Source organism: Chiloscyllium plagiosum, chromosome 5, assembly GCF_004010195.1.
Source record: "Chiloscyllium plagiosum isolate BGI_BamShark_2017 chromosome 5, ASM401019v2, whole genome shotgun sequence".
Lineage (NCBI taxonomy): Eukaryota > Metazoa > Chordata > Chondrichthyes > Orectolobiformes > Hemiscylliidae > Chiloscyllium > Chiloscyllium plagiosum.
In genome coordinates this window covers 60810977-60822616 of record NC_057714.1, presented here as the reverse complement: position 1 = coordinate 60822616, position 11640 = coordinate 60810977, and the positions used below count along the sequence as shown (strand labels likewise).

At 41.8% G+C, this 11640-nt stretch overlaps 1 protein-coding gene across 2 annotated transcripts in view; it reads right to left on the bottom strand.

Annotated features, from left to right (window-relative positions):
• The window catches only part of LOC122549920 (epidermal growth factor receptor-like), a 271066-nt gene that overhangs the window by 71373 nt on the left and 188053 nt on the right, over positions 1 to 11640 (bottom strand). For both annotated transcript variants that reach the window (XM_043690147.1, XM_043690148.1), the window contains exons 6-8: positions 7604 to 7722; positions 1477 to 1618; positions 525 to 641 (exon numbers count right to left, since the gene is read on the bottom strand). In XM_043690147.1, coding sequence (XP_043546082.1) covers positions 525 to 641; positions 1477 to 1618; positions 7604 to 7722 — 378 coding nt within the window. The remainder of the gene's footprint in view (positions 1 to 524; positions 642 to 1476; positions 1619 to 7603; positions 7723 to 11640) is intronic.

Genomic DNA, 11640 nt, shown 5'->3' with positions numbered 1-11640 from the left:
TGGTGGAGGCTGGTACAATTGCAACATTTAAGAGGCATTTGGATGGGTATATGAATGGGAAGGGTTTGGAGGGATATGGGCCAGGTGCTGGCAGGTGGGATTAAATTAGGTTGGGATATCTGGTCAGCCTGGATGGGTTGGACCAAAGGGTCTGTTTCCATGCTGTACATCTCTATGACTCTAGTAAAATAAATTGGCTGAGAATTACAGAACCACATGATTATTACAGTGCAACAGGTATAAAATAGCAGGGGAAACTTCATTTTTACAAGGTGTTATGAGCCAATTGAATTCACTTCAAGGGCACTTGGTTGAGGTGGGAACAATGTCAATACTCAAAATTGGTTCAGATAGCTGGCTGAAGGAAAAGGAGATAGGAAGGTCTGGGAACAGGATCAATAAGACAGTTTGTTTATATCGAGGATAAACCACAACACCAGCTGTTGCACAATATAATTTGTCATTTTACTCAAAAGAGTCACAGTTCATGCATGTTAAGTGAATGACAGTTCATTGTTATCTACCTTTTGGACAAGGTCCATCACATTTTTTACACTTTCTCTGGTCCCCTTCATCTACCTCATATGTACGAGGGCTGCAGGTTCGAACACAAGAGCCGAGGTCTGTTACCACATAGTTATCTAAAATATGAAGAACACAAACAATCAAAACATCCAAAAGAGATTTCAAAATTGAATTGCTATTGCTCAGCTAAATTCAATATAAAAGCAATTTAATTTCAAAGTCTGAGGAAGGAATTCTGAGTCAGAAGTGTAAAGCTTTTCAGTGACACTAAAGGATCCAAACAGTTATACATAGGCACATTCCAATTACAAACCTCACTTAATCACCAGTACTGACCCTAAATACTCACAACAATGGATCATTGTTGCACAATGCCTTTATCAAATATTTTCATGCTAGAATTTTGCTTTCTCTCACCCACAAAAGCAATGGGAACCAGACAGTTCCAACATTTTGGTTTCTCATTTGCTTGGTGGCAACAATTGTGGTTAAGGTTATAATCTGGACTGGAATTTATGAAAGCTTAAAAATGTGTTGCTGGAAAAGCGCAGCAGGTCAGGCAGCATCAAAGGAAAAGGAGAATCGACGTTTCGGGCATAAGCCCTTCTTCAGGCTTTTGCCCGAAATGTCGATTCTCCTTCTCCTTTGACGCTGCCTGACCTGCTGCACTTTTCCAGCAACACATTTTTAAGCTCTGATCTCCAGCATTTGCAGTCCTCACTTTCTCCTGGAATTTATGAAATCAGGTTCATGATAAATTGAGGGTAACTATGGCCCTATTATCTGCCCTTCACTTTCCCCAAAGCTAACCATTAGCTGGATCACTGATGAGATGGTAAAGGTTCAGTGGAAGTCTATTATCTTTTAATCTGCTATTTTCATAGCTACAGAACTACCCATGTATAACAGCTGCTGCTAAAAATGAATATTTTCAGAACATTCACAACATACGGGGACACTTCTTCACACAGGTCGCTCCGAAGCTGTATTTCCCATCTGGGTTAGGTTTCAGCTGATACGTGCGTGTATCGTAGATTTCCAAACGGGGACATGATTCTTTGCAGGTATCTCCATCTCTGAACCTCTGACATGCCTGAGGGAGAAGATAACATTAGCTAATTTCATATGTTTGCTTTTTTATATTATTTTGCTCATTGTATCTGCTGTTGACAGTAACATGTCCTATTATTAAAGTCAGTGCATAACCGTGGAATACAATTCAGTTCACAAGTTAAAAATAAACATGATCCAGAATTTCATTTCACCTTAGTCCCCTACAGCCAGCACACAGAATAAAACATTGAAGTCCAGTTACTTGCCTTTAAACTTTAATGAAACGTGGCACATAAATCACAGTTTTGATTATTGTAAGGATTACCTGTTACTGCTGCCTGTCAAGACAGTGATAAAACTGTTCCTTATTCTAGCACCCAGAGACTTCCTTTTGAAAAAGGACTAACACTAGGAAGTAAGGATGTTCTGATAATCTGTATAAAAAACTGCTTCAGCCTCAACTGGACCATTACATCCAATTCTGGACATCAAACTTGAGGAAGGATGTGCAGTCATTGAAAATCTGCAGAAAACAGTTGAGAATAGTTCAGAGGATAACATGAGTGGATAGACAAGGGTGGAGCTTCTCTTCTTTGGGAAGACAGGGCGAAACGGAGATTTGCAAGTGGTTAACATGACAAGACGTCAGGACAGAGCAGATAAAGAGACCTGTTCCCAGCTGCAGGAGGTTCAAGAACCAGAGGGCACTGATTTAAAGTCATTGGTAAAGAACTGGGACAGCATGAGGATTTTTTTAAAAACATAATGAATGGTTGAGCTTTGGAAAGCACAAGGTGATTAGTGGGTGATTGTGAGAAACAGGAGGAGGAGCAGGCCTTTCAGCCACCAGCTCTGTTCCACCATTCAACAAATTGCATTGGGACCTTCACTCTACTCTCCTGTATTGCCGGTCCCAACCCAGGGATATGATGGGCTGAATGGTCTTCTTCTGATGATCCTATGATTCTGGAGCTGTCCTTTCTTGGCCCCATTTGCAGGAAGCACAGGACAGTCCTCAGCTAAAGCAAATATTTGGACCAAGGTCAAAGGAGAATTGGGTGGGTAAAAGAACAAGTATGTGTTTGTTGTATTTGACAGCACATAGGGATTTTACAGGGAACAGAGCACCTTTTCTTTCTTCACTGATGTAATATTATGGGTTTAATTAGGAAGATTTCTTGGCTTTTGAGAGAATTAGAGCCAGCGATTCTCTGATCAACACCGTCACTGTGGGGCAGGGAGGTAAAGTGGCATTGATTTACAGCAACACAACTGGAACATTTGCCAGATTGTGAGCCAGTCAACTTAACTGGAGCTGACTGGTGAGCATCTCAGCAAACACAGTCCTTGACACTGAAGGTCTGCCTTGCTAGAAACTTACTTGATCAACAACTTCTAGCAGACTGTTAGTTGAGGCCGGGTATTCAGGGGATTTAATAATGAGACAGTATTTGGTTTGCTAATGCTTCTCACACAGTGGGGTTTTGAGGAGAGAGGGGATCATGAAGGTCGGAGGCAAGGACATCCCCTTGATCCCCATCTATTGTTTCAATTGTCCCCAGATTGGGACATATTTAGGCCCTGCCCTCAAACCCGTGGTTGATTGTCCTGGCTTCCCAGTCAGGAACTAGCCTTGTACATCATCTGCTGAGAAGGCTGTCAAGTGAACACATAAGGGCCTTAATTGCTCGTGAGCTGAGAAAGTCCCAAGTGAAATTCCTATCCAGTAATGAAGTGCAGAGAAGGGAGGGACGGCCAATTATTTCTCCTTCTTGTCACCTCTCTGATCATTTCCAGGGAGGGGAAGTTGTACCCACAGAATGAAATTATTCAGCCTAGTCTCTCCACTGGCTCACTGCAAGACCATAGAACAATATAGTTCAGTACAGGCCCTTCGGCCCTTGATGTTGTGCCAACCTGTGGAACCAATCTGAAAGCCATTGTCATTCATATGTTTATCTAATGACCGTTTAAATGCCCCTAAAGTTGATGAGTCTACTCCTGTTGCAGATCCACGTTCCTTGCCCATGCTACTCTTTGTAAAGAACGGACCTCTGACATCTGTCCTATATCTATCACCCCTCAATTTAAAGCTACGTCCCCTTGTGCTAGCCATCACCATCCAAGGAAAAAGGCTCTCACTGACCACCTTATCTAACCCTCTGATTATCTTTTATGTCTCAATTAAGTCACCTCTCAGCCGCCTTCTCTCTAATGAAAACACCCTCAAGTCCCTCAGCCTTTCCTCATAAAACATTTCCCCATACCAGGCAACATCCTAATAAATCACCTCTGCACCCTTTCCAAAGTTTCCAATTCCTTCCTATAATGCGGTGACCAGAACTGAATGCAACACTCAAAGTGTGGCCGCATCAGAGTTTTATACAGCTGCAGCATGACTTTGTGGCTCCGAAACTCAATCCCTCTACCAATAAATGCTAACACATCGTATGCCTTCTTAATAACCATGTCAACCTGGGTGGCAACTTTCAGGGATCTATGTATATGGGCACATCTGCTCATCTACACTCCCAAGATTAGCCCAGTACTTTTTATTCCTGTTGTTCCTTCCGAAGTGAATCACCTCACACTTCTGCATTAAACTCTATTTGCTGCCTCTCAGCCCAGCTCTGCAGCCTATGTCCCTCTGTAACCTGCAATATCCTTTAGCACTGTCCACAATTCCACATACCTTAGCATCATCTGCAAATTTATTAACCCATCCTTCTATGCCCTCATCGAGGTCATTTATAAAAATGACAAACAGCAGTGCCCCCAAAATAGATCCTTGTGGTACACCACTAGTAACTGAACTCCAGGATGAACATTTCCCTTCAACTACCAACCTCTGTCTTCTTACAGCTAGCCAATTTCTGATCCTGCTAAATCAGACTCAATCCCATTTTGAACAATAGCCTACTGTGGGGAACCTAATCAAAGGCCTTATCGAAATCCATATATACATCAGCCGCTTTACCCTCATCCACTTGTTTGGTCATCTTCTGAAAGAACTCAATGTTTGGGAGGCACGACCTACCCTTCACAAAACTGTGTTGACTATCGCTAATCAACTCTAGATGATTATAAATCCTATCTCTTATAACCTTTTCCAACACTTTACCCACAACCGAAGCAAGGCTCCCTGGTCTATAATTACCAGGGTTGTGTCTAATCCCCTTCTTGAACAAGGGGACATTTGCTATCCTCCAGTCTTCTGGCACTATTCTTGTAGACAATGACGACATAAAGATCAAAGCCAAAGGCTCTGCAATCTCCTCCGTGGCCTCCCAGAGAATCCTAGGATGAATCCCATCCAGTCCAGGGGACTTTTCTAATTTCATACTTTCCAGAATTGCTAACATCTCTTTCTCCTGAACATCAATCCTGTCCAGTCTAGTATCCTGGATCTCAGTATTCTCCTCGACAACATTGTCTTTTTACAGTGTGAATACTGACGAGAAATATTCATTTAATGCTTCCCCTATTTCCTCAGACTCCATGCACAACTTTCCAAGACTATCCTTGATTGACCCTAATCTTTCTGTAGTCATTTTTTTATTCCTGATATATCTATAGAAGGCTGTAGGATTTTCCATGATCCTTTCTCCCAATGACTTCTCATGTCCCCTCCTGGCTTTGCTTAGCTCTCTCTTTAGGTCTTTCCTGGCTAACTTCTAACTCTCAAGCGCCCTAGCTGAGCCTTCATGTCTCATCCTAACATAAGCCATCTTCTTCCTCTTGACAAGAGATTGAACATCTTTGGCTCCCTCACTCGACCACTACCTCCCTGCCTGACAGGTACATACTTATGAAGGAAACGCAGTATCTGTTCTTTGAATAAGCTCCACATTTCAAGTGTGTCCATCCCCTGCAGTTTCCTTCCCCATCCTATACCTTGCCTAATCACATTATAATTGTCTTTCCCCCATCTATAACTCTTGCCCTGTGGTATATTCCTATCCTTTTCCATCGCTCAAGTAACCATAATCAAATTGTGGTCACTATCACCAAAATGCTCACCTACCTTCAAATCTAACACCTGGCCAGGTCCATTACCCAGTACCAAATCCAATGTGGCCTTGCCCCTTTTTGGCTTGTCTACATACTGCTGAAAAATGTGTTGCTGGAAAAGCGCAGCAGGTCAGGCAGCATCCAAGGAGCAGGAGAATCGACGTTTCGGGCATAAGCCCTCCTCATTTTTCAGCTCTGATCTCCAGCATCTACAGTCCACACTTTCTCCTCGTCTACATACTGTGTCAGGAAACCCTCCTGACACTATACTCAAACTATAGTATTTCCAGTCAATATTTTGAAAGTTAAAGTCATCCATAACAACTACCCTGTTACTCTTGCGCCTATCCAGAATTAGCTTTGCTATTCTTTCCTCTACATCTCTGGAACTATTTGGAGGCCGATAGAAAACTCCCAACAGGGTGACCTCTCCTTTCCTATTACTAACCTCAGTCCATACTACCTCAGTAGTTGAGTCCTCAAACATCCTTTCTGCCACCGTAATACTGTCCTTGACTAACAATGCCACACCTCCCCGTCTTTTACCATCTTCTCTGTTCTTACTGAAACATCTAAATCCCAGAACCTGCAACAACCATTCCAGTCCCTACTCTATCCATGTCTCTGAAATGACCACAACATCAAAGTCCCAGGTACCAACACATGCTGCAAGTTCATCCACCTTTTTCCAGATGCTCCTGGCGTTGAAGTAGACACATTTCAAACCACCTTCCTGCTTGCCAGTGAACTCTTGCGACCTTGAAACCTCATTTTTGACCTCACTGCTCTCAACCTCCTGGACACTGGAAATATAATTTAGGTTCCCACCCCCCTGCTGAATTAGTTTAAACCATCCCGAAGAGCATTAGCAAATTCCAACCCCCCCAAGATATTGGTACCACTCTAGTTCAGGTGTAGTCTGTCCTGTTTATAGAGGTCCCACCTACCCCAGAATGAGCCCCAATTATCCAGGTATCCGAAACCCTCCCTCCTGCACCATCCCTGTAGTCACGTGTTCAACCTCTTTCTCTCCCTATTCCTGACCTCACTAGCACTTAGTATGGCAACAAACCAGACACAATTCTAGCTTCCACCCTAGCTCCCTGAATTTCTGCCTTAAATCCCCATCCCTTTTCCTACCTATGTCATTAGTGCCCATGTGGACCACGACTTGGGGCTGCTCCGCCTCCCCCTCAAGGATTCCGAAAACATGATCCTCGACATCATGAACCTGGCATCTGGGAGGCAACACACCAACCGCGAATCTCTCTCATTCTCAAATACCATCCTCCACCTTTTCCCTGTACCTTTGGAAACCTTTCCTCATCAGAAAATACAATAGATAGCAGAGAGCAACAGCTGTGCCAGGAGTCAGGGTCCCAACAGACCAGCAGGGAACAAGATTTATGGCAGTCACCCTACTGCTAGCATAGGAATACCTTACACCACACACCAGGTCGAAATTACAATCCAATTGCAGAAGGAACCGATACTGCAGATACAAGTTAAGGGTTTAAAATGGATTTTCCCACTCAATACCTGATCTTGATATTGAGTTTCAATGAATTTTGAGACAATATGTTGTGACTAGCTCATCCTGATAAGTGATAGAGGTACACCATGAATAATAGGTTTACATTTTCTTATTTCACAACTGCAGTGAAGAATATTGCACTTTTACATTTGGACAAGAGTCAGATTCAACCCCTTCAAAACAGGTCCTTTAAATTCTAGATGATACAGATAATAAACAATATTTGAAAATAGCAAATAAAAACAAAGTGTTGGAGAAACCCAGCAGGTCAGGCAGCGTCGTTTGAAGAAATGTTATATTGGATTTAATAGGTGAATTCTGTTTCTCTCTCCATTGATGCTGCCAGACCTGCTAAGTTTCTCCAGCACTTTCTTTTTATTTCAGATTTCAAACATGCATATTTTGCTTTAATTTGGGAGGTTGGAAAACACATTTAACTCAAATGCAGAAATTAATGTGACAAATAATATATTTCCTTACCAGACAATCGTATTCTCTCGGTCCAGTACAGCCAGCAGCACACTGAGTGTGGCAGCAGTCGCTAGGATTCTTACCTCTACATCGACCTGAACACTGCTGAGCGCAGAATTTTTTTGTGACTGTAAACATGGCAGAGATTGGAGAAAACAATTCCATCACTTCTAATAGATAAACACAATTCTTACTTAAGTCACTTAAGCTGATACCTGAACTAACAACGGTGTCACCCAGATGCTGTGTTCATTGTTTTAACCGCTACATCTAACAGGGTCACTGTTCTATATGCCTGTTCCCCCATATTTACACAGCAGTAGTTCAAGAAAGAATAATATAAACATGGAAAGAAGTGAATATTTTCAAGGTTTTCTTCATTATCTTTGGGAGATTCAGGAACATTATGTTGAGAGTATGTAGAGTGAATGTAGAATGAATTATAGGGTAAATTACGTTTTGTGATCTGGTGGAAGGTGGAAGGTGGAAATGAAAGTTAAATGGGATTTGTGCATTTATGTATTATTCATTTATTTAATTTCTACTCAGCAAAATCAATAACCTATACGAATGCGTTTTAAATTCTGATTTAAGACATAAATCTTTTTATTTAAACATCTAAATGTTTGGATGAATGAAAATGCTGCATTGTTTCCCTTTTCAGGGAACTGGTTTAGATATATAAAACGAAGATCATTTTTCTAACAGGGAATAAATATATTTGCAGCTACTTCACAGCATGCTGACTTTAAAACAGCCTGAAGAAGAACAAAGGTTCATTGTTTAGCTTTCGGGGTGAAGGGATTATGAGCTGCATAAACAATCGGCCACATTGTCAGGACCCCTGAAGATGGGATTGGAGATTTCTGATAATTCCATTGCTGAGTGCACATCAATTACAAGAAACCACTTATAGCAGTGGTAACAATTACCAGCGAAGGGAAAAATGGGGTACAAATGAATTCCACACTTTAGCAGAACCATCTCCATCCCCACCGGCTCTGAATGGTTAGGAGAACCGTTACCACATGGACTAAGGACTCACCCCAATGAAAACGTGAAATTTCATCATGATTGCCCCCTTCAGAGACAGTTTTCTCTCCCCGTCACAATCCCAGTCAAAAGCAACTGCTGAAACCTTTCCAGTTTTGCATGGTGCATGGTTAAGACGATTTAAGTTAACTGGATAGCAATACAATTATCCATTGCCATTCAAGCAGCAATGGTTACAATGCATTGAAAGGTCAAAATTTTAATTGGGATTTTGGGGATGGATGCAGAGGCGAGAATCCTGGTAAAGTGCTGGAGAAGGTTTTGGGTGACGTGCTTATCGCCAATTGCCATTTTCATTCACCAGTGGGGAAGATTATCCTTGGCTGCACAAAGTCCTATCGTGCCAGTGAATTGGCCAATTTAAAGGTCTTTGCCATCTCCATTTTATCAATAGCAGCAGTGTGTGTAGATTCCTCCAGATAAAATCTCCCAGTATCACAGTGGGTTGTGGAAGATTGGGACGGGAGGGCCGGGCTCCTCTTCAGCCACTCTTTGGCCCACAAAAGAGGCCCCAGTAGCAATGGGTGGTCTTTTTCCAACAACACCTCCCCTCCCCCTTGTTTGTATCAGGGGCCTGCCACTTGCGTCACTTTGAGGGTGCACATCAATTGATGAACCTTCCTCCTCCAGCTGTAATGCCAGCTGTGGCCAGCGCTGGATGACAGTGTTGGTGGCAGCCAGTCAATTGTCATCTGTAAAATGGGGCCTCACATCCTGCCTCCTGCTGAAGCTGGGTGAACCCCACTTTCAGCCTTGGCTGTGGGGTACCTCTGAAGAATGCCAGAAATGCATTTGGTCTGTAACCTAAATTTAGCTGAAAGTAGCTGAAATAAAATGAATAGTTTTAGGAGTCAGTTTTTCTAAATAATGAAATAATAATATGGATGTATCAGGATTATATAGAATAATTGTCCAGAGAGATAGGGAGACAGACAGGTAGTAGGTGACGAGCAGGAAGAGGAAGGATAAGAGAAAAGAAAAGGCAACCCATAGGAATGAGGAACGTTGACAATGGCAACAAGAATAAATGAAGCAGGGTAGGGAAATGGAGAGATCCAGGGGAAAGGAGGTGAAGGACAGAAGAGAAAGATATCTGGATAATTGGAAGGACAAAATGAGAGAGCACTTTCTCAGAGCACATTTTAACGCTGTTATTCAGGGGATAGTGCTTCAGAGGTATTGCCCTTTTTAATGTGATTTTTTTTTCTTGGAGATCAAGGGCTAATATCTATTTAGAGGACAAAGGTGTCAGAAAGCTGATGAGGTTTGGGTGGGAGCAAGTGATGGTGTCTGGATGGAGCCATGGGACTGAAAGAATAATGAGCCACATCCCAGTGAAACATTTATGACTTAAAGAATGCCGGGATTTTCAATTTGGTCTGAACAAGATGTCTATTCATGAGTTTAATCAAACAAGACTGAATGTTGGCTAGCGTGGTGCCATTATTTAAGAAAGGTTGGTAAGGAAACACCAGGGTTCTACAGACCGATGAGCCTGATGTGAGTGGTGGATAGGTTGTTGAAGGGAATTCGGAGGAAAGGATTTACATGTATTTGGAAAGGCAAGGACTGATTAAGGATAGTCAACATGACTTTGTGCATGGGAAATCATGCCTCATTAGCTTGATGGAATTTTTTAAAGTGACAAAGAGGATTGATGAAGACAGAGCGGTGGACATAGTCTATATGGACTTCAGTAAAACTTTCAACAAGATTTCGCATGACAGACTGGTTAACAAGGTTAGATCACATGGAATACAGGGAGAACAAGTCATCTAGATACATAACTGGCTCAAAGGTAGGTGATAGAGAGTGACATATGGATAGAGGGAAGAGTCAAGGTCTTTTCCCCAGGGGAGAGGCATCCAAAACAAGAGGGCATAGGTTTAAAGTGAGAGAGGAAAGAATTAAAAGCAACCAATGTTTTCATGCAGAGGATGGTGCTTTTACAGAATGTGCTGCCAGAAGTGGAGGAGGCTGGTACAATTACAACATTTGAAAGGCATCTGCCTAGATATATGGATAGGAAGGGCTTAGAGGGATATGGGCCGAATGCTGACAAATGGGATTGGACTTTATTTAGGACATCTGTTCAGCATGGACAAGTTGAACCGAAGGGTCTGTTTCCATGCTGTACATCTCTACGACTCTAAACTGTTCTCAGAACTTCAGAGCTAAGGAACTCGTTATTTGCCTCAATCTTTTTCTTCATTTAAAATAGTTCAAGCTTTAAAATTCAAACTTAGCACTAATTAATTGATCTTTGATGATCTTATCCTCTCTCTTTTTTCCATTTTGGTGGCATTTTCAACTCAGATTTTTCATGATGCTTGGTCTCAGTTTCACAATAACTAAACTGAAGAGTGTGCCTAAACATCAATTTGAGGTCATGGTATATGTAATATAAGCTGCTTAGCTATATATTATCCATTCAATGTTGTAAAACTCTCGATCACATTCTTTGCTAATCTTCTTTACTCCCTGTATCTCAAGCAGCTTAAGTCCCAATGTCATCCATGTTGCCCTCAGTTTTACTTAAACAAAGCATCACCACTAAATCTTTAAAAGAAAATAAGAGCAGAAAACATGATTGTAAGCTTTGCTACCGATTGACGCTTCATCTCTCTCCCATTAAATGGAATTAGTCGTGGAACATTTCTTAAAGGCTTTGGCAGCAATCTTTATTTCTTTGTGCTTTGTGTACTTGCTGCTCATTGACAAAGTGAAAAATATAAGGTAGAAATGTATTAGACTGCAACTGCCTTGTCACAATTTAAGACTAAGCTCTAATGTGAAAATCTATTTTGTGTTAAGCTATTGGCATTTTGATTCCTGGTAGCCAATGGAAGCATTGGATTTTGAAAAATGATTTAAAAAGCCACAAATACTGTGTGACCTTGCTGAAAAGATTGCTAGCTTGACGAGGCAAGGTGTCTTTCAGATGGTAAAACCCTGATAAAAGTTTTAATTCCACAGCTATCGTGAAGCAGGGA